This window comes from Pleurodeles waltl, chromosome 4_1, assembly GCF_031143425.1.
Source record: "Pleurodeles waltl isolate 20211129_DDA chromosome 4_1, aPleWal1.hap1.20221129, whole genome shotgun sequence".
Classification (NCBI taxonomy): Eukaryota; Metazoa; Chordata; class Amphibia; order Caudata; family Salamandridae; genus Pleurodeles; species Pleurodeles waltl.
In genome coordinates this window covers 252143624-252167346 of record NC_090442.1, presented here as the reverse complement: position 1 = coordinate 252167346, position 23723 = coordinate 252143624, and the positions used below count along the sequence as shown (strand labels likewise).

The 23723-nt window shown below is 46.7% G+C and overlaps 1 protein-coding gene across 3 annotated transcripts in view; it reads left to right on the top strand.

The window, feature by feature from the left end:
• Nucleotides 1-23723, top strand: part of FBLN1 (fibulin 1) — a 766403-nt gene that overhangs the window by 297552 nt on the left and 445128 nt on the right. For all 3 annotated transcript variants that reach the window (XM_069228256.1, XM_069228253.1, XM_069228255.1), the window contains exon 8: nucleotides 6825-6962. In XM_069228256.1, coding sequence (XP_069084357.1) covers nucleotides 6825-6962 — 138 coding nt within the window. The remainder of the gene's footprint in view (nucleotides 1-6824; nucleotides 6963-23723) is intronic.

Sequence of the window (23723 nt, the reverse complement as noted above, 5' to 3'; positions counted from 1 at the left end):
CTCCCTAAGGTGTTGGTTCTCTGTATCTTGAGCAGGGGGTGTCGGGCGCAGAGTGAGAAGTCTCACGCTTACGGCGGGAAACGTGCAGTCTTTGAAAGTTGCTTCTTTGTTGCAAAGAAGTAGCTGGTTTTGAGCAGGACCGCTGCTCACAGGAGTTTCTTGGTCCTTTAGTCCAGGGCAGTCCTCTGAGGCTTCAGAGGTAGCTGGTCCCTGTCGGATGTGTCGCTGATTGCAGGTTTTCGAAGTTAGAGACAGGCCGGTACGGCTGTGGCCAAGGCAGTTGTTGTCGCCCGTCTTCTCTGCAGGCTTGTAGGTCAGCAGTCCTTCTTGTTTCTTCAGGTTGCAGGAATCTAGTTTCCTAGGTTCTGGAGTGCCCCTAAATACTGAATTTAGGGGTGTGTTTAGGTCTGGGAGGGCAGTAGCCAATGGCTACTGTCCTTGAGGGTGGCTACACCCTTTTTGTGCCTCCTCCCTGTGGGGGGGGGGGGGGCGCACATCCCTAATCCTATTTGGGGAATCCTCCAAACTCAAGATGGAGAATTTCTCAAGGCAGGGGTCACCTCAGCACAGGACACCTTAGGGGCTGTCCTGACTGGTGGGTTACTCCTCCTTGTTTTTCTCATTATCTCCTCCAGCCTTGCCACCAAAAGTGGGGGCAGTGGCCGGAGGACGGGCATCTCCACTAGCTGGGATGCCCTGGGGCACTGTAACAAAAGGGGTGAGCCTTTGAGGCTGACCGCCAGGTGTTACAGTTCCTGCAGGGGGAGGTGAGAAGCACCTCCACCCAGTACATGCTTTGTTCCTGGCCACAGAGTGACAAAGGCACTCTCCCCATGTGGCCAGCAACATGCCTGGTGTGTGGCAGGCTGGCAGAAACTGGTCAGCCTACACTAGAAGTCGGATTGGTATTCAGGGGGAACCATCAGTGTGCATTTATTGTACTGAGAAGTTTAATATCAAACTTCCCAGTTTTCAGTGTAGCCATTATGGAACTGTGGAGTTTGTGTTTGACAAACTCCCAGACCATATACTCTTATGGCTACCCTACACTTACAATGTCTAAGGTTTTGCTTAGACACTGTAGGGGCATAGTGCTCATGCACCTATGCCTTCACCTGTGGTATAGTGCACCCTGCCTTAGGGCTGCAAGGCCTGCTAGAGGGGTGACTTACCTATGCCACAGGCAGTGTGAGGTTGGCATGGCACTCTGAGGGGAGTGCCATGTCGAATTTGTCATTTTCTCCCCACCAGCACACACAAGTTGTGAGGCAGTGTGCATGTGCTGAGTGAGGGGTCCCCAGGGTGGCATAAGACATGCTGCAGCCCTTAGAGACCTTCCCTGTAATCGGGGCCCTTGGTACCAGGGGTACCAGTTACAAGGGACTTATCTGAGTGCCAGGGTAGTGCCAATTGTAGAGACAAAGGTACAGTTTAGGGAATGAACACTGGTGCTGGGTCCTGGTTAGCAGTGTCCCAACACACTTTCAATCAAAACTTAGCATCAGCAAAGGCAAAAGGTTAGGGGGTAACCATGCCAAGGAGGCATTTTCTTACATCTACATTCTGCACTATATAGCAACCCATGATATCAAAGATGCATACTTCCACAACCCTGTTCACCCACTGTACTATCACTACCTCATGTTCACGATAACTGGCAAACATTATCAATAGTGTTTGCAGTGCATCTGGATGACTGGTTGGTAAATAGTAACAATTGACAGCAATTCCATGCTCACACTTGAGTGTCCCTTCTCAACAGATTAGATTTTACAGCCAGTGCCAAAAAGTCACACATCTCTCTCCCCAACAAGCCCACCCCTTCTTGGGAGGAATACTGAATGAAGTAACAGACAATGGCTACCTCGGCGAGACAGTAATGTAATTCCAAAGGCTGCTTCCACTTTCCACAATGTTGTGTCCTCAGACATTGAAGACAAACATGAGATTGTTAGGAGTGATGGGAGCTTGATGTTGTCTTATGCTTCAGTAGTCCCAAATGCTTGCTTGTGAGTGCTCTCACTACAGCAGTTTCTGGTCAGTAAGTGGTTACAAGTGACTGGGCAGTGAGAGGATCTAATGTTGGTGGAGCCCAGAGTTCAGCACAAACTCAAATGGTGGACCAACATAAATGTGTACTTGGGCAGGTCTTTTCTTCGACCCATAGCTGCAAGTGACCATCACCACAGACGTTTTCCTTATGGGATGGGAAGTACATTTGGCACAAAGGGTGCTTGAAGTATTTTCTGTAGGGTAAAAATGTATATGTTGCCTTTTACTAAACGCTGAACCCTCTAGGACATTTTGCTACTTGAAGGGATACTGGATAAGCGTTTTCTGTTCTTCTTGTGCCAAAGGCGTTCAATAAAAAGGTTTTATTTCTAGTGACTGATGGGAGATGTTTTATGAGCAAGGTGTCTGCTGCATGTCCCTATTATGGTGCCACCCACAGCTCAATGCTTGGGGCCAATTGAGATTCCTGATGAAAGACTACTTATGTCAGTGTTTTGCCAACACTGTCCCTCACCAGGGCTATCACAAGGGATGAGAGCGGGGGGTGGGGGAGAAAGGGTACTAAGCCACAGAACCTGCCCTTTCCAGGGCCAGGACCATGCTCTCCTTTAGCAACATTTATTTATTAGATCTCTAATTACAAAGAAGCCTGCCATCTTCAAAACTATTGAGGGAGCTTATGTGGCTAGACCACTTGATGTCATCAGATGGCATTTTTTCATTTTCCTTAAAGTAAAGTATTGCATAATAATTAGAACCTGGTGCTTAAGGCACGTGACAAAAATGAAGAAGCATTCAGGGGGACTAGCATTACGTTTTGGCCCCTGGGCTAGACCGCAAGTCTTGCAGCAAGGCTTTTCTAGGAATCAAGAAATGGAGGGATGGAATCTCCAAATTCCTTCCCCACTGTCTAGGAGATGAAGATCATAGAAAAGTATGTTGGTGGATATCCTTTAGGTTACAATGACTTTTGCAACTTGTAACTGCTTCCATTTGACTCTCAATAAAAGCCTGAGGAGCAAAGCTTGGGTGAAAACTTCACAAAGTGAATAAAGGCTGAATGGATGCCAAAGGGATATAGAGTACAGGTGTGGTGCAAGAAGTCCTAGTCCTTTGTGAAAGTGTGCAACCAAAAAACCTCTGTCAGAGTATCTTCTCCAGAATTTACTGGTAGGTCACACAGAAAGCACACAGGAAGGGAAGTACAATATCATTCTGGCCTAACATTTTCTTGACAAAGAAAAGAAGAAATTGAAGAAATGCATGCTTCTAAACCATATATACAAAACAGCTAGTATCAATAAGCAAGTACTGAGGAATGATCCTTTTGCATACATCATTTTGCTACTTGGACCAGGTGAAAATATATAAAAACAATTTCCTAAGAGTAAGAGAGCTGTTCTCATCATGGTCAAAATCACACCAAGCATTTATTTAAAAATGATTTTGTTGTTTATAGCGTTGTCAGTACCCCTTTCAGAGGGCCGTGGGGCAGGCAGGGATTACTGGGCCCAACAGTGTTGGTTGAGGCCTTTTACTCTTGATGTCCTGGAACCCAACCAACTATGGATCCTGACAATTCCTTCTGAACTTGACTCCGTGGTAGCTATGGGCAAGCATTCAGCCTCCCTAGGCAGGGAAGTGTGGATACAGATTATTGAACACAGCTCATAACTCTGAGAGAACAGCAGTATCAGTGAATCAGTGTCCAGTCCATTACTTATTTTTATATTAAAAAGAAGCATTTCATTCTAATGTTTTACACATTCAAAGGCAGATTACAACATGTATAGACAAAAATAGACAAAAACACATTTCGTCCTTGAGGTTGGGGCTCTAGTGTTTCACTGGTAAAGCCCTGTCCCACTCTCTCCTTGCAATGTGGCCAGGGCTATGCAGTTAATGGTTACTAGCAGGCCTTAACTCAAGAGTCCACTTGGATTCTTAGAAAATAGTCCAAATTGTCTTGGCACCCCAGCTCTCTCAGCAGTGAGTCCCTCAGGGCCCAGTATACCCATTTCCAGTCTGACCTACTTCAGAGAGGAAACGTGCAGTGCCTCAGCAGGGAGACTGTCTGCAGGCACTCGCAAGGCTCCGGTCCTGCTCATGAGGCAGTTGCATGCAGGACGGGGCGGCAGTACTCAGCATGCACAGGCTCTCTTCTAAGCCTACACAGTCATCTCCGGCAGTGATTAGAGGATTTCCTGTGCTGCTCCTGCTCTAGGTCCCAGTGATGTGGCGATGGATCATCACTCAGTCCACTACGTTGGGTTAGGTGCAGTCCTCGATGCTCCTATGATTAAAGGGTCATCCCAGCATCACAGTTCTCAGGCTTTAACCCGATTCTCACAGCAGAAGGTCCTTCTGGAATACAATGTTGCTGCACCACTGCCTCCTAGGTGCCGGACCCCACTGCACTGTAGTCTGTACCATGGTGGTCCCTTCTGGCACACAGGGTAACCTCTACAATCCTGCACAGGTGGCGGCCCTTGTTATCAGGCAGCAACCTCCACAGTTGCCCCTTCTTGCAATTATGGGGTCTCCGCAATGGTGCTACACCGGCTTTGCTCTTACCCCCCAGCACACTTTCTATGGCTATTTTCACACAGCCTTCCCCTGGCATATGGAGGACGCCGACTTGAATCTGCACAGGGTAAACCTGATCTGTGCAGCAGCCATCTGCTCACACCTCGCACAAGGATTTCACTTGGCAGGGCTCCCCACTGGACCTCACTCTCTCCAGTGCTTGCCATTTCTTCACAGGGCACACTGATCTTGGCAAGCAGGCAGATTCTGGTCCTCCAGAGCAAGTGGCCTTGGTTTTCCTGGGTGATATGCCCTCACCTAACAGGAAGACAAATAGGCCTTGGCCCCCAGTCCTGGTCACAGGTAGACGTTTTGCAGAGCTTCCTCTTCTTACACAGCCCATCTGGCTGCTTGGCAGATAACAGTTATTTGGGTCTCAAACTCTCCTTCTTATAGTCCAGTTCCAGACACCAAAGGTGATTTAAAAACTGGGTCTTTGAAGTTTTATTTTGGGAGTTTGCTTCTTTTGAAATACATACTACTCCTCTCCCTCCTCCCCTTGAAAGGCTGTCCGTCACAGCAGAAAAGACTACAAAGCTGATAGTACCACAATACAGAGTACCACAATACAGGCCATAGCAGTGACTAAAGTTCACACCTGGACGTCAGCCACAGTGATATGTGTATCAGGCTCCCAGCACTACTCTTTCATTCCCTTAACAGCCCTATCTCCTTCTTGAGATGTGTCCATGCCCCTTCCTTGTGATCTCTCACTGGATCAAGGTTTGAAGCATACAGGTGGAATCTCTCTTACTTCTCCATTGTGTCCCACCTAGCTCACATGGATGCAGCAATAACAAATCTGTCTGGGGGATTCTCTACCTCCTCATGTCTTCCAAAAATGAAACCAAAGGTCCCTAATGTAATGGCACACTTGAACTCAGTGAATGTACACAGCACACGCACTCCTGCACTGTTAGCTCCATGTATTGTCCCACCCCAGTCACACATATAGTCAGCACACACATTCACTCTACTCGAACTGCTCAGTACTGTCATTGTCTGCATTGTGCTATTTTCAGGCACACATACAGTCGTCACACATGTTCACCATGTATGCGTTGCACAAAAATACACTCTTCATGTACTGCAGTCCTCGCAGGTACACGTACACTAGGTACATGTACTCACTGTGCATGCACTGCCTAACAAAACATCTCTCATATACTGCACTACTTGCAATTACATATACACCCATTATACGCTTTACCATGTACGCACTGCACAGCACTGGTCTGACCCCGTAATATACCCTCCCCAGGCACATATACAACCAGTGTAGTCAGCAGCCTTGCACTGCAAAGCATTTCACTTCGAACTGATTTGTAGGCCAAGGGCAAGTTAAGCACACAGCAACCAAACTTTAAAAAGTTGAGTAAACCTGTAGGTGTCACTACAGTGATATAGGTTTAAAAAGAACCTGTTCACTCCTATGATCACTACATGGTATGCTGCCACCACTGTGCACATGCTGCTTAACTCGTGATGAAGGCAGTAGAAGTAAAAGGCTGGTGAAGTCTACATTACGATGCAGAAAACATTTGTCTCAACAAGCGTCATACATTTGCTACATGCCAAAGCAATGGGCTATTTGGTAATGGTTACAAGAGATTGTAGAGGGTGCAAGTGATGGTCGTTCATGTGGAATCAATGTATCAATGCCAATATTGTATACAGGTGACTTTGTAAGCATTTTATGCTCATTAGGAATACACTTTTCTTGGACAGAGACAAGAGTAAGTGTTTGATATTTACTCACGCCCTATTTAGGAAGTTCTCAATTGAAAAGGCCATTACTCCTATATCTTCTTGGTTTGTTTCCATCATGGTAACAATTTACCTATGAATACTTGCTTCCGTGGTGCTAAACAATTGTGGTTTGGGCTCATTGTAAGTCCATTTGAAAGCCATTTTCAGTGTACTTCATGTTTTCTCTCCTTATTAAGACTACAAATACATCCAACAAGGGATTTGAAATTGTGCATTCCCTAACCCACCAGTTGTCTTCTCGAGGGCCATCCGCTTAGATCTTACCAGGGTTAGCTATTTCATCACCGACCTGGCAAATGGTGTTTGCCTGTATGTCAGGCAATGTATACAATTATAATATGAAAATCTTTGAGCGGAGAAATTAAGACTTTGTAAGCAGAGATTAAAATGCTATAAGAACAACAGCACTTTAATATGTTGGCTTTTTTTAATTCATTTTTTTGGAAACCTTTCAGATATTGATGAATGTGGCTCAGGCATTCATAACTGCCCTGCAAATTTCGTCTGTCAGAATACCCATGGATCCTTCCGTTGCTTGCCCAAACAACAGTGCAGCATTGGATTCATACAAGATGCCCAAGGCCATTGTATTGGTAAGCAGGTTATTATTATTTTATGATTATGTACGATTACTTTATTATTAATGTATTTGTTATTATTATTATTATTATTGTTTAGAATGGTTTTACGTGGGTAATATATAACAGCCGAAAAGCCCCTGGGGCAGGGTAAATACATCTGCTTTAGAAATATTTTTGGAAACTCTTCAAACATCAGTGTATGTGTTCTAAAAAATATGCACATTTGTTTTTAAAATATACTCTCAATTTTGGTATACCTATATTAATTAAACTAAGCAAAAGATTGTAATTAAGTTGACTGGGCTGCACACAGGAGAGCTACTTATAGGTAGCTGGAGACCCAACAGCAGCTCATGAGATACTCTTTGTAGATACCTAGATTAGATACCTAGATTATACACAGTACCTCTGAAGGGTTACAGTGCTGCCTTGATAAAAAGAGAGCCTTTATTCTCTCCAAATGTATACCTTTACGCTTTAGTTTAACTTAAAATGGCATCCTAAAAAGGAAAGAATGAAATGCCAGACATTTACCACCCCCTCAATGGCACCAAGAAAGTGACAGTCTATAAAGACTCGGCTGTAAGCTTGACTATCTGCCGTTACCTGAAAAGTGTTTGTGAAAAAGCAGTCTAATATATCACAAAACTGAAAGGAGGAAGAACTTTTGGAGCACAAAACAGTATTAAGGGAATCAGTTTTACTTGTGACAACTTGATTTGTACACCCAACGCTATTTTGAGTGTATTGCTAATGAAGGAGATTGTATTATTATATATATATATATCGGTTTACCTCTTCAGAATGGTGCAGGAACGTTAGGTGCTCCAGGCAAGACAGTTTTTTCCTGCTTGAGTGCTCTTGATCCACTGAAAATATATATATTTGTTTCAGCTGTTGTTTTGTATTTTGGTGCCACGTTGTTGACACCTTGAGGCAGCAATCTGGCTAATATATATGAATATGCCCAACCTGAACCTGGCATCATAAACCACCAGTAATTCAAATAGTATTACCTTGCAGTACGTAGTGTTATTCAGCAAGGAGCTGCCCTTTAAGGTATAGTTTTCCGCTTTAATATTGTGTTTGAGCCTGATTATGGAGATTAAAATCTTACATTAAAGTGAAGGGGGTAGGAAACTGGGTTGTGGTGGCAGTAGTCCCCCACTTTTTGCCTGGTGTTTGATGCAACTTTGACTGAAGGGCACTGGGTTCCTTCTAACCAGGTCCCAGTGCCAGTGTTTCTTTCCCCAAAACGAGACAAATAGTCACTTGATCCCCTAATGACCAGGCCTTTAGCACATCTGTAAGTCCATCGTAAGTGGTACCTCAGGTACCTAGGGCACAGGTACTAAAGAGGGTCCCCTAAGAACTGCAGCATACCTTGTGCCACTCTAAGGGACCCAACACCAAACTCATTCAGTCTGCCACTGCAGGCTGCATGAGAAGACAAAAAGTGAAAACATGACATGACACATGCCTGTGTACCATGTCCCCTTACATTGCCTGTAATATTTGTAAGTCACCCCTGCAGCAGGCCTTGCAGCCCTAAGGCAGGGTGCATTATATGGCAGGTGGGGACATCTCTGCATCAGCAGATATGCCTCTGCTCTGTCTGTCGATTCTTAGACATTAGTAAGAGGTCAAGGAAGCCATTTTAAGTACATGTGCTGGACACTGGTCCTTACGAGTTCTCCAGCAACATGATGGTTTCACTGAAACTTGGAATGTTTGGTATCAAACATCTCATATTAATAAACCCTCACTCATTCCAGTGATGGATTTATTAATACCTGCACCAAGAGGGCATCTTAGAGGTCCCCCTTGAAAAACCTGCCGACTACTAGTGTGCTGACTGACTGGTTTCCACCGGTCTGCTACCAGCAGACAAGCTTCTGACCCCCAAGGGTGAGAGCCTCTGCTCTCTGGCAATCAGGAACAAAGGCTGCTCTGTTACGCACCCCTCCCAACAGGGTGACCTGCAAATATGCATTCCAAGGCAAGGGGCTTCAAAGAGCCCACTGCCTTTGGTGTGCGGATCTGGGTTCCCTCAGAGGTGAGGAAATGCCGACCCTCCTGGCCAGGGCCCATTTGGCACCTACACAGGAGGGAAAATTAACTATGCAAGAGGCGTGTTGCACCTGAAAGCTGAACACACCTTTACGGTAACCAGCCTGAAGTGAACACAAAATTAGGAATTCCACCATCTTGTGTGTGGTGGAATTAGGCGTTCTGGGACAAGGTGATTCCCACTACTCAAAGGAAGAGGTCATCTATGGGGCATAGTGGCCCCAGAAGTAAGTAGTCCATTGGCTACTGCCCTTCACTCCCCTTAGCACCCCTAAATTGAGTAATTAGAGGAGCCCCTGATACCAGAATTGCAAATTTTGATGTGGACAAAAGAATACTGGTGACCCAAGAACCAAGGAGCACGAATGACTTGGCGCCAACCCTGACAGCCTGCCTGCTACACCAGACCACCGTGGAGGCACAAACGTGTCCTGCCGCTGTGCAGTCTACAAGAAATTCAGAGAGCTGGCAGTGCTTTAAAAATTGGCAGAAGAATCTCCCTTGGAGCAGAAGAGCTGCTTCCCTGCAGCTGTAGGAGGCACCATTTGTAAAGTTTGGTACTCTGCCCTGTTAGCCATCAGTCCCTCTGAGGGATAAATGAGCCAGGTGAAGACTGTTTGGAGCCAAGAGGTCAGCCCCACTACTTCACCGAAGTACCGATACGTTGACCCCACTCGGAGGCTCTCTACACCTTTACCTTGGTACTGGACCCCTTACAGCAACTAAGGCTTGTTGGTGGTCCAATATGGACTCCCAACAGCACCAAAGCAGATCTACCATCAAGGGATGTCTAGATCCATGAGGCCATTTAGGCGAGTAGCCCCACTGCCCTGCTTCTTCTCTTCCCCAGGTCTCCAAGACTGAGAGCCAGTCTCTGAGCACCACGACCCGACGCCTCAAAGCACCTTTGTACCCGAGCCCAGCAGCCCGAGTCCGAGGAAGTTGACAGTGCCCACAGAGTCCTGAGGCTCTCTGGAGCTCAGCCCACCCTTGGGTTTGGGAAGACCAGACCTCCAGTCCACCCCTGCAGCATCTTTCTGCAGGCCCATCCCTCTACCATGACCATGCCGGCAATGGAAACCTGACGGTCCAGGACACCTCTGCACCTGACCGCCCTGGCCCAAGGAGAAGAGGACCAAAGGTGTCCCTATGTCCCCAACATTGCAAAAACTGGTCCCCGTTGGTAGTTCGCGCCAACTAGTCCCCAGTCCGTACCTGCATCATCTTTGTAACTAGACTTTTCCCCATTGGTGTGAATGGGATACTGGATGCCAAAGCTCCCCTCTGCACCTGGACGCCCAGAGCCTCCCGAGGTGACCTGTTGGTATGGTCTTAGACCCTGCCCCATCCTCACCTTAAGTACTGGAGAACTGTCTTGTAAGTCGCTGTGAAGTGTACAAATGCAGTACATGTTTTTCCACCCATAGGATAACATTCCTGCACCCAATTGTTCACTTTTGAGAACTGTAAGAATTCATAACTCAAAAAGTACCCACCTGATTCAGATAATCTTGGTTTCAAAATGTATATAAAAGTATGTGTTATTTTTATAAATTGGTTTATTTTTTGAGTGGGTGTCTCACTGCCTACGTGAGTGCCATACATGCTTACCACTACTCTGTGTGCCCAACTGCTCGCCCACACTACCACTAAGGAGAACATTTGGGGTGTCATTCGTGCTTTTGTAATTCCGCTGGTGTTTGATTCGACCCTTTACACAGTGTATCTCTTTTTGGTTCACTATATAAAGAGCCAGCTTCCTACAAAGGGATATTATGTAACATGTTTATTTTGTCCAATTGGAAGAAATAATAACAGTGCTCAAACTGGCAGCGGTAGAAATAACACCACCAAGGTGTGTGCAAGCCTCAATCTGGCACCTACTCGCACAAATAATGCCATATCCCCTCCACAAGAGTTTTCATGCCCAAAACGCACATTGCTACTGAAAGATAATATTGCATTTGCATGACAAACATCAGCTGGAAAAAGCAAACTGCTATATCTTAAGGTGTGAAGAAGCTGGCAGAAAGATTATACAAAAACACTCCAAATTCCATGTCTGTTTAGCACCCATTTATGGCTTTTTAGTCATCCACAGATGAATTCTGGGACTTTTTATTTCATTTTTTAAATATTTTAAGTATTAAGTATATTCCAAAATATACTAGCGTACAAGATAGAAAAAAGGCCATACTTTGTAATGGCATCACTCATGGGATATGGTCACTTAACGAGTAAGATTGTGCCTCACAAAGGTCATTTGGGAACACCTAAGAGGGAGAGTCAAAAAATAAAAAGGGAGAACTTATCATATCCGATTAACATACATTGGAGTGAATGATGTTTCAAAAAAAAGAAAGTATGATGGGCCATATCAAACATTGCATCATAAAAACCAGCATAAATATAGAAGTCATGTAATCAGTTATGAAAATCAGAATTAAATGAGGCCCATTGAGTCATTTACAATTGCATGCAAAAAATCCAATTTGAAATACACAACCAATTTACAGGTCCACTCTGTGACCTCGTTCAAATATTAATTTACCAAAAAATATATAATGGCGGATTATTTAAAAAACCTAGTGGTTAGTGCACATGGTAGAAAATCAGAAACATACCTCATAGGAATACCTGTGGAGCACAGCACTATGGATGAAAGTGAAACTGAAACCATTTCTGCTTTAGCAGAACACAGCTCAGAGATGCATTATAAGCACCATTTGTCATTTGTATGAGACAGTCTTTGTCAAGCCTTGTGAAAGGGGTGTTTAAGTTTTAACCTGTTGCTGCTCTTCCGCTGGGTTACATTAATCATAGAACTGGGTCAAAGAGGCTGGGCCTGGGAAAAATTATTGACTGCCATCCCTGTAATTGTCCTGCTTCAGACACTCCCAAATGGTCCTTAAACACTGGCAGTCTCCCCCAGAGAAGGCCGAATACACCAACTAGCTTTCAATCACCTCAAGATAATCTATCTCCAGGGACCACCCTCTCACCATCAGAAGCCCTTAGGTTTCTCTTGGACACAACACACTAGCTCTTCAACACTACTTTGGCTCAGAGACCCTGTGCATGTTCTCTGACACACCTGAAAATCTGTTGGAAATCTCTCGCCCATGATCCTTGGTCTGCCTTCAGACACCCTTAGGCAACTCTTATATTGCTCTGCCCCTCCCACCAGCAGTCAAAGATCCTCACAACCTCCTTAGGAGCCAGCCTTAAAACTCCTCCATTTGGACGTTAGATACCTTAGCCCGCCTTCATTCTACATTTCATGGATAGTCATTAGTTAACACCTGAAGTCTCTCAAAAACTCTAGGAATAACTTCAGGCAGTGTCACCTGGGTTTGTAGACCCTCAGCTGGCAATACAATACCCCCCCTTGATTAATGCATACCTCTGTCTGCCTACACCCAGCCAGCCTTCAACCCACATTCAAATATCCATATTGGGCACAGCCATGCTTCTCACCCTCTCAGCATACCTCCGCACACTGCCAGCACACCCTAATATGTTCTCAACCAGCATTCTGATAACCCTATTCATGAAACATGCCCCAATCATCGCTCCACCCACCTGTAGCTACCCACAGATTTTCCTGTGACAATACAGAGACCCTCACCCTACCACCAGGTGCTGCCAAATGGTCCTTGGACACCACTCACAGAGTGTCTTAAGATACTCCCCCACAGACCCTTACATACCCTCGGCCAGAAACTTGACCCTCAGCCTGCATTTAGGTTCTCCCAGCTTGTCCTGAGACCCAGTGAAGCCTTAAGAGTCCCTCAGCATGCCATAGAGATCCTCACCTTGCCATCAGCCACCCACAGCTGATTTATAAACATCACAGGCTTCCTCTCAGAAAGTCTTGGCGTGCCCCAGAAACTCCAGCATGCACTGAAAACACCAGCATTTCCTCAGTGACCCTCAGCCTACCCTAGTTCACCCCTCGGTTGAACCTCATACTTACCTAGCTGATTATTCCCCATTTCATATGTAGACCTCACTAGCAAGCCCTTCAGATCCTCAAAATGTCTGAAATCCTAAGCTGACCACCAGACACACAATCTAGACTACCCCTGATCCTCCACTCAATACCCCTGATCCTTCAGACACAATACCTTGCTCTTGTGGAGACCCTTAGCCAGTATTCAAACACCTGATGCCGGTCCTAAGACACCCTCAGTCTGTTCTAAAAGAGGTACAGCGAAACCCAGAAGTTATGTTTGGTCACTGCTGATAGTCCTCCACGAGTGTCATCTTATCAATGGTGCTATTCAACTTTTTTGTCAGGCACCCACTGAGACCATTGGCCTTCCCTCACATACCTTCAGCATGCCCTCATGAGTCCCTAAGTCTGCCATAACTGGTCCTAAAATTTGGCCAGACAGCCCTCTGACCAGAGATCTCCATTTGTTTCTGTAATATGAGCTAGATATGTTCAATGAAACTCGTACCAATCTACTAACATTACTAGGTTGCTCACCCAATGCATCAGGCAGGGTTGTTGGCAGTAATGTGAGGAAGGTTTTATCACTCTGGAATGCCACCTCTACATAGTCAGAAAATGACAGCCACAGCTGCAATACTCATGGAACAAAGGTAACATTAATATTCTTCCCAACGCCTCATGTTTTATCGCTTAAATATTACCTTTAGACAGATCTTGGAAATCCAACCATTTTTTAAACCATCAGCTTATGAGTTCTGAAAATGCACACAGTTTCTGAAAATGCACTAACAATTTTGGAATAATTTTGAAATACATATATTAATTCATCCAACCAAAAGCTTCTAAGTTAGTAGGGCGAGCTGCACACTGGAGAGCTACTAGCAGGTGGCTGGACGAATACCAGTAGTTCAAGAACTACTCATAAGAAGCCTGGTCCTGACCCTCAGTACTATGTAAGTTAAATTAAAATGAGTGAAAAACAAAACATGTATATGATTAATAAGAAATGTAATCTTCTAAAGGTTTAAATGCTTGTGGAAAGTATAAAAAGTATATGTCCCATTGGGGTACGGCATGGCTAAACATATAGAAATAGGTACACGATTCCTAAGTATTAAACATGACTATTGTCCATGTAATAGAGAAATACCACCAGACCTGATGTGAGAGCCTATGTGATGAGAAACCTAGCTCTAGTACCCAGCTCTTAAAATCTCCAGTTGAATAATGTTCCCAAAACCTACAAACTGAGCAGCAGTGTCGTTGTCCTAAACAAAGGTATCTTGCTTTGGAACTGTCTTCAGAGGGTGGATTTGTAGTTTGTGAAAGTGCAAGTCTTTATTGTGAATGGTGGCTTTTTGGTGCATGGTGGACTTAAAATTCAGCAAAGATCACTCCTTAAAAGACGAAGGCAACTCGCACAATTGTGAATTACACCATGCCTCACTACATGGCTGTGCTTACAGTGTCATACAGATGGTTGCAGTCTAACCAGGAGACAGGACTGCTACAGAGAATTGTTTGGCACTACGAACGATTTATGCTCTTGGGAGAGGAGCACCGTCTTGGGTTTAGCCAAAATAGCAGACAGAAATGTCCTCAAAATTCTAGCCAGTCTCTTCTTTGGTTGCTCTCAGTGACCTGTTTGTCACATTTTAGGTTGCTGTGTACAGTGACACATGAAAATTCCAGTAGATAATAAAATCTCATAACCCATACTGCTGACCACCAGTTCCATCTTCTGACGTCTTCTGCCCCTGTGGGCTCAATACCTAACACAAGCTGAATTTGGGAGACTATGCAAGTAGTGCATGTGTGTTCTAAACTGTGCGGCACAACCTGCTGGATTGTAGTACAGGACACATTGTCTTGTCCTAGATTCAGAATGTTGTGATGGCTCACGTTCACAGACATATAGGAAACTACCCAATGGTTATCTTTCTAGGAGGAACCAGCCCTTAAAGCCTTTTGTCACAAGCATAGAATAGTCCTCCAGATCCCAGCATCATTTAAATAGAATTAGTATACATATGGGTGGCCATTTGAAAAGCCCACATAGAAAGCAGACTGGGTACCCAAGTGATGGCGAAGGAGCCCCTGGGGGAGGGGTCAGTGGTGGGTATCTAAACATGAACTTTGAGGAGCACACATTTTCTCTAATTTCTAAACATTTAACCTACTGAGAGCCCACCTGCCACACGAAAACATATTTTGATTGTAAAACATAAACTAAACTATATTGTCACAGTGTGTGTCTGCCACATTTGTTACTCAAGTGCATCAGATAAATACAGATCCGATGTCTACAGGCTGTACATCTATCAGGACAGCTACTAACACTAGTTGTAAACTGTGAATATTCCAGATATGCATGAACACAGCTTCTTCTGTTTAGAGAGAGGAATGTTTCTAGATACACCGAAATAAGCAGGTGGAAATGTTAGATAATACGTTTCTGAGATATTTACTTTTCTCATACCATGCTATGCTCTTAAGGGTTTGCGCCATCTACATCAATCCTTTTACTGCCTTGATGTCTCAAAATCGTGGATTCCTTGCTCTCCTTGGGGTGTAACTGTGCTCTTTTACGCTATGCCAGTGGTTCCCAACCTCTGGTCCGGGAACCCCTGGAGGTCTGCAAAGGCTCCTCAGGGGATCTGCGACTTCTTAGAAAATTAAATAATATCAACAGATTATTAAAGTATATGTAGGAAGTTAGCTCTGTATGCACGATTTCAAAGTAAGGAATAGTATGCACAGAGTCCAAGGGTTCCCCTTAGAGGTAAGATAGTGGCAAAAAGAGATAATACTAATGCTCTATTTTGTGGTAGTGTGGTCGAGCAGTAGGCTTATCAAAGGAGTAGTGTTAAGCATTTGTTGTACATACACACAGGCAATAAATGAGGAACACACACTCAGAGACAATTCCAGGCCAATAGGTTTTTGTATAGAAAAATATCTTTTCTTAGTTTATTTTAAGAACCACAGGTTCAAATTCTACATGTAATATCTCATTTGAAAGGTATTGCAGGTAAGTACTTTAGGAACTTTGAATAATCACAATAGCATATATACTTTTGAAATAAAACACACATAGCTATTTTAAAACTAGACAGTGCAATTTTCAACAGTTCCTGGGGGAGGTAAGTTATTGTTAGTTCTTGCAGGTAAGTAAACCACCTACGGGGTTCAGATTGGGGTCCAAGGTAGCCCACCGTTGGGGGTTCAGAGCAACCCCAAAGTTACCACACCAGCAGCTCAGGGCCGGTCAGGTGCAGAGTTCAAGGTAGTGCCCAAAACACATAGGCTTCAATGGAGAAGGGGGTGCCCCGGTTCCAGTCTGCCAGCAGGTAAGTACCCGCGTCTTCGGAGGGCAGACCAGGGGGGTTTTGTAGGGAACTGGGGGGGACACAAGTCAGCACAGAAAGTACACCCTCAGCAGCACGGGGGCGGCCGGGTGCAGTGTGCAAACACACGTCGGGTTTTCAATAGGTTTCAATGGGAGACCAAGGGGTCACTTCAGCGATGCAGGCAGGCAAGGGGGGGGCTCCACGGGGTAGCCACCACATGGGCAAGGGAGAGGGCCTCCTGGGGGTCACTCCTGCACTGGAGTCCCGATCCTTCAGGTCCTGGGGGCTGCGGGTGCGGGGTCTTTTCCAGGCGTCGGGATTTTGGATTCAGACAGTCGCGGTCAGGGGGAGCCTCGGGATTCCCTCTGCAGGCGTCGCTGTGGGGGATCAGGGGGGACAACTTTGGTTACTCACAGTCTTGGAGTCACCGGGGGGTCCTCCCTGTAGCGTTTTCTTCACCAGTCGAGTCGGGGTCGCCGGGTGCAGTGTTGCAAGTCTCACGCTTCTGGCGGGAATTGCAGAGGTGTAAGTAAATGCCTCCTTGGCATGGTTACCCCCTGACTTTTTGCCTTTGCTGATGCTATGTTTTGAATTGAAAGTGTGCTGAGGCCTGCTAACCAGGCCCCAGCACCAGTGTTCTTTCCCTAACCTGTACTTTTGATTCCACAATTGGCACACCCTGGCATCCAGGTAAGTCCCTTGTAACTGGTACCCCTGGTACCAAGGGCCCTGATGCCAGGGAAGGTCTCTAAGGGCTGCAGCATATCTTATGCCACCCTGGGGACCCCTCACTCAGCACAGACACACTGCTTGCCAGCTTGTGTGTGCTGGTGAGAACAAAACGAGTAAGTCGACATGGCACTCCCCTCAGGGTGCCATGCCAACCTCACACTGCCTATGCAGTATAGATAAGTCACCCCTCTAGTAGGCCTTACAGCCCTAAGGCAGGGTGCACTATACCATAGGTGAGGGCACCAGTGCATGAGCACTGTGCCCCTACAGTGTCTAAGCCAAACCTTAGACATTGTAAGTGCAGGATAGCCATAAGAGTATATGGTCTGGGAGTCTGTCAAACACGGACTCCACAGCACCATAATGGCTACACTGAAAACTAGGAAGTTTGGTATCAAACTTCTCAGCACAATAAATGCACACTGATGCCAGTGTACATTTTATTGTGAAATACACCCCAGAGGGCACCTTAGAGGTGCCCCCTGAAACCTTAACCGACTATCTGTGTAGGCTGACTGGTTCCAGCAGCCTGCCACAACCGAGACATGTTGCTGGCCCCATGGGGAGAGTGCCTTCGTCACTCTGAGGCCAGTAACAAAGCCTGCACTGGGTGGAGATGCTAACACCTCCCCCAGGCAGGAGCTGTAACACCTGGCGGTGAGCCTCAAAGGCTCACCCCTTTGTTCCAGCACCACAGGACACTCCAGCTGGTGGAGTTGCCCGCCCCCTCCGGCCACGGCCCCCACTTTTGGCGGCAAGGCCGGAGGAAATAATGAGAATAACAAGGAGGAGTCACTGGCCAGTCAGGACAGCCCCTAAGGTGTCCTGAGCTGAAGTGACTCTAACTTTTAGAAATCCTCCATCTTGCAGATGGAGGATTCCCCAATAGGATTAGGGATGTGACCCCCTCCCCTTGGGAGGAGGCACAAAGAGGGTGTACCCACCCTCAGGGCTAGTAGCCATTGGCTACTAACCCCCCAGACCTAAACACGCCCTTAAATTTAGTATTTAAGGGCTCCCCTGAACCTAAGAATTTAGATTCCTGCAACTTACAAGAAGAAGAGGACTGCTGAGCTGAAAGACCCCTGCAGAGGAAGAAAAGAAGACACCAACTGCTTTGGCCCCAGACCTACCGGCCTGTCTCCTGCCTTCCAAAGAAACCTGCTCCAGCGACGCTTTCCCAAGGACCAGCGACCTCTGAATCCTCAGAGGACTGCCCTGCTTCAAGAAAGACTAGAAACTCCCGAGGACAGCGGCACTGCTCCAAAAGAACTGCAACTTTGTTACAGAGGAGCAGATTTAAAGACCCCTGCAAATCCCCGCAAGAAGCGTGAGACTTGCAACACTGCACCCGGCGACCCCGACTCGACTGGTGGAGAACCAACACCTCAGGGAGGACCCTCCGGCGACTCCGAGACCATGAGTAACCAAAGTTGTCCCCCCTGAGCCCCCACAGCGACGCCTGCAGAGGGAATCCCCAGGTCCCCCCTGACCGCGACTGCCTGAACCTAAAGTCCCGACAGCTGGAAAAGACCCTGCACCCGCAGCCCCCAGCACCTGAAGGAACGGAACTTCTGTGCAGGAGTGACCCCCAGGAGGCCCTCTCCCTTGCCTGCCTGCACCGCTGAAAAGACCCCTTGGTCTCCCATTGAAACCTACAGAGAACCCGACGCTTGTTTACACACTGCACCCGGCCGCCCCAGCGCTGCTGAGGGTGTACTTTTTGTGCTGACTTGTGTCCCCCCCCTGGTCTGCCCTCCGAAGATGCGGGTACTTACCTGCTGGCAGACTGGAACCGGGGCACCCCCTTCTCTCCATTGAAGCCTATGTGTTTTGGGCACCTCTTTGACCTCTGCACCTGACCGGCCCTGAGCTGCTGGTGTGGTAACTTTGGGGTTGCTCTGAACCCCCAACGGTGGGCTACCTTGGACCCAAACCTGAGACTTGTAAGTGACTTACTTACCTGTTAAACCTAACAATACTTTACCTCCCCCAGGAACTGTGAAAATTGCACTGTGTCCACTTTTAAAACAGCTATTTGTGTTTTATGTGAAAAGTATATATGCTACTGTAATTATTCAAAGTTCCTAAAGTACTTACCTGCAATACCTTTTGTAAGGAAATGCCTCCTTGGCATGGTTGCCCCCTGACTTTTTGCCTTTGCTGATGCTATGTTTACAATTGAAAGTGTGCTGAGGCCTGCTAACCAGGCCCCAGCACCAGTGTTCTTTCCCTAACCTGTACTTTTGTATCCACAATTGGCAGACCCTGGCATCCAGATAAGTCCCTTGTAACTGGTACTTCTAGTACCAAGGGCCCTGGTGCCAAGGAAGGTCTCTAAGGGCTGCAGCATGTCTTATGCCACCCTGGAGACCTCTCACTCAGCACAGACACCCTGCTTGCCAGCTTGTGTGTGCTAGTGAGGACAAAACGAGTAAGTCGACATGGCACTCCCCTCAGGGTGCCATGCCAGCCTCTCACTGCCTATGCAGTATAGGTAAGACACCCCTCTAGCAGGCCTTACAGCCCTAAGGCAGGGTGCACTATACCATGGGTGAGGGTACCAGTGCATGAGCATGGTACCCCTACAGTGTCTAAACAAAACCTTAGACATTGTAAGTGCAGGGTAGCCATAAGAGTATATGGTCTGGGAGTCTGTCAAACACGAACTCCACAGCACCATAATGGCTACACTGAAAACTGGGAAGTTTGGTATCAAACTTCTCAGCACAATAAATGCACACTGATGCCAGTGTACATGTTATTGAAAAATACACCACAGAGGGCACCTTAGAGGTGCCCCCCTGAAACTTAACCGACTATCTGTGTAGGCTGACTAGTTTTAGCAGCCTGCCACAAACCGAGACATGTTGCTGGCCCCATGGGGAGAGTGCCTTTGTCACTCTGAGGCCAGTAACAAAGCCTGCACTGGGTGGAGATGCTAACACCTCTCCCAGGCAGGAATTGTCACACCTGGCGGTGAGCCTCAAAGGCTCACCTCCTTTGTGCCAACCCAGCAGGACACTCCAGCTAGTGGAGTTGCCCGCCCCCTCCGGCCAGGCCCCACTTTTGGCGGCAAGGCCGGAGAAAATAATGAGAAAAACAAGGAGGAGTCACTGGCCAGTCAGGACAGCCCCTAAGGTGTCCTGAGCTGAAGTGACTCTAACTTTTAGAAATCCTCCATCTTGCAGATGGAGGATTCCCCCAATAGGGTTAGGATTGTGACCCCCTCCCCTTGGGAGGAGGCACAAAGAGGGTGTACTCACCCTCAGGGCTAGTAGCCATTGGCTACTAACCCCCCAGACCTAAACACGCCCTTAAATTTAGTATTTAAGGGCTACCCTGAACCCTAGAAAATTAGATTCCTGCAACAACAAGAAGAAGGACTGCCTAGCTGAAAACCCCTGCAGAGGAAGACCAGAAGACAACTACTGCCTTGGCTCCAGAAACTCACCGGCCTGTCTCCTGCCTTCCAAAGATCCTGCTCCAGCGACGCCTTCCAAAGGGACCAGCGACCTCGACATCCTCTGAGGACTGCCCCTGCTTCGAAAAGACAAGGAACTCCCGAGGACAGCGGACCTGCTCCAAGAAAAGCTGCAACTTTGTTTCCAGCAGCTTTAAAGAACCCTGCAAGCTCCCCGCAAGAAGCGTGAGACTTGCAACACTGCACCCGGCGACCCCGACTCAGCTGGTGGCGATCCAACACCTCAGGAGGGACCCCAGGACTACTCTGATACTGTGAGTACCAAAACCTGTCCCCCCCTGAGCCCCCACAGTGCCGCCTGCAGAGGGAATCCCGAGGCTTCCCCTGACCGCGACTCTTTGAACCTAAAGTCCCGACGCCTGGGAGAGACCCTGCACCCGCAGCCCCCAGGACCTGAAGGACCGGACTTTCACTGGAGAAGTGACCCCCAGGAGTCCCTCTCCCTTGCCCAAGTGGAGGTTTCCCCGAGGAATCCCCCCCTTGCCTGCCTGCAGCGCTGAAGAGATCCCGAGATCTCTCATAGACTAACATTGCGAACCCGACGCTTGTTTCTACACTGCACCCGGCCGCCCCCGCGCCGCTGAGGGTGAAATTTCTGTGTGGACTTGTGTCCCCCCCGGTGCCCTACAAAACCCCCCTGGTCTGCCCTCCGAAGACGCGGGTACTTACCTGCAAGCAGACCGGAACCGGGGCACCCCCTTCTCACCATTCTAGCCTATGTGTTTTGGGCACCACTTTGAACTCTGCACCTGACCGGCCCTGAGCTGCTGGTGTGGTGACTTTGGGGTTGCTCTGAACCCCCAACGGTGGGCTACCTTGGACCAAGAACTGAACCCTGTAAGTGTCCTACTTACCTGGTAAAACTAACCAAAACTTACCTCCCCTAGGAACTGTGAAAATTGCACTAAGTGTCCACTTTTAAAACAGCTATTTGTCAACAACTTGAAAAGTATACATGCAATTTTGATGATTTGAAGTTCCTAAAGTACTTACCTGCAATACCTTTCGAACGAGATATTACATGTAGAATTTGAACCTGTGGTTCTTAAAATAAACTAAGAAAAGATATTTTTCTATATAAAAACCTATTGGCTGGATTTGTCTCTGAGTGTGTGTACCTCATTTATTGTCTATGTGTATGTACAACAAATGCTTAACACTACTCCTTGGATAAGCCTACTGCTCGACCACACTACCACAAAATAGAGCATTAGTATTATCTATTTTTACCACTATTTTACCTCTAAGGGGAACCCTTGGACTCTGTGCATGCTATTCCTTACTTTGAAATAGCACATACAGAGCCAACTTCCTACATTGGTGGATCAGCGGTGGGGTACAAGACTTTGCATTTGCTGGACTACTCAGCCAATACCTGATCACACGACAAATTCCAAAATTGTCATTAGAAATTGATTTTTGCAATTTGAAAAGTTTTCTAAATTCTTAAAAGACCTGCTAGGGCCTTGTGTTAGATCCTGTTTAGCATTTCTTTTAGAGTTTAAAAGTTTGTAAAAGTTTGAATTAGATTCTAGAACCAGTTGTAGATTCTTAAAAAGTATTCCAACTTTTAGAAGCAAAATGTCTAGCACAGATGTGACTGTGGTGGAACTCGACACCACACCTTACCTCCATCTTAAGATGAGGGAGCTAAGGTCACTCTGTAAAATAAAGAAAATAACAATGGGCCCCAAACCTACCAAAATACAGCTCCAGGAGCTTTTGGCAGAGTTTGAAAAGGCCAACCCCTCTGAGGGTGGCAACTCAGAGGAAGAGGATAGTGACTTGGAGGAAAATTCCCCCCTACCAGTCCTATCTAGGGAGAACAGGGTCCCTCAAACCCTGACTCCTAAAATAATAGTCAGAGATGCTAGTTCCCTCACAGGAGAGACCAACACCTCTGAAATCACTGAGGATAGCCCCAGTGAAGAGGACATCCAGTTAGCCAGGATGGCCAAAAGATTGGCTTTGGAAAGACAGATCCTAGCCATAGAGAGGGAAAGACAAGAGATGGGCCTAGGACCCATCAATGGTGGCAGCAACATAAATAGGGTCAGAGATTCTCCTGACATGTTGAAAATCCCTAAAGGGATTGTAACTAAATATGAAGATGGTGATGACATCACCAAATGGTTCACAGCTTTTGAGAGGGCTTGTGTAACCAGAAAAGTGAACAGATCTCACTGGGGTGCTCTCCTTTGGGAAATGTTCACAGGAAAGTGTAGGGATAGACTCCTCACACTCTCTGGACAAGATGCAGAATCTTATGACCTCATGAAGGGTACCCTGATTGAGGGCTTTGGATTCTCCACTGAGGAGTATAGGATTAGATTCAGGGGGGCTCAAAAATCCTCGAGCCAGACCTGGGTTGACTTTGTAGACTACTCAGTGAAAACACTAGATGGTTGGATTCAAGGCAGTGGTGTAAGTAATTATGATGGGCTGTACAATTTATTTGTGAAAGAACACCTGTTAAGTAATTGTTTCAATGATAAACTGCATCAGCATCTGGTAGACCTAGGACCAATTTCTCCCCAAGAATTGGGAAAGAAGGCGGACCATTGGGTCAAGACAAGGGTGTCCAAGACTTCAACAGGGGGTGACCAAAAGAAAGGGGTCACAAAGACTCCCCAGGGGAAGGGTGATGAGACAACCAAAACTAAAAATAGTAAAGAGTCTTCTACAGGCCCCCAAAAACCTGCACAGGAGGGTGGGCCCAGAGCCTCTTCACAAAACAATGGGTACAAGGGTAAAAACTTTGATCCCAAAAAGGCCTGGTGTCATAGCTGTAAACAGCATGGACACCAAACTGGAGACAAGGCCTGTCCCAAGAAAGGTTCCACTCCAAACTCCCATCCAGGTAACACTGGTATGGCTAGTCTCCAAGTGGGATCAACAGTGTGCCCAGAGCAAATCAGGGTCCACACTGAAGCTACTCTAGTTTCTGAGGGTGGGGTGGATTTAGCCACACTAGCTGTCTGGCCGCCTAACATGCAAAAATACAGACAGCAACTCTTAATTAATGGGACTAGAATAGAGGGCCTGAGGGATACAGGTGCCAGTGTCACCATGGTGACAGAGAAACTGGTTTCCCCTGGCCAATACCTGACTGGAAAAACTTACACAGTCACCAACGCTGACAATCAGAGAAAAGTACATCCCATGGCAATGGTTACTTT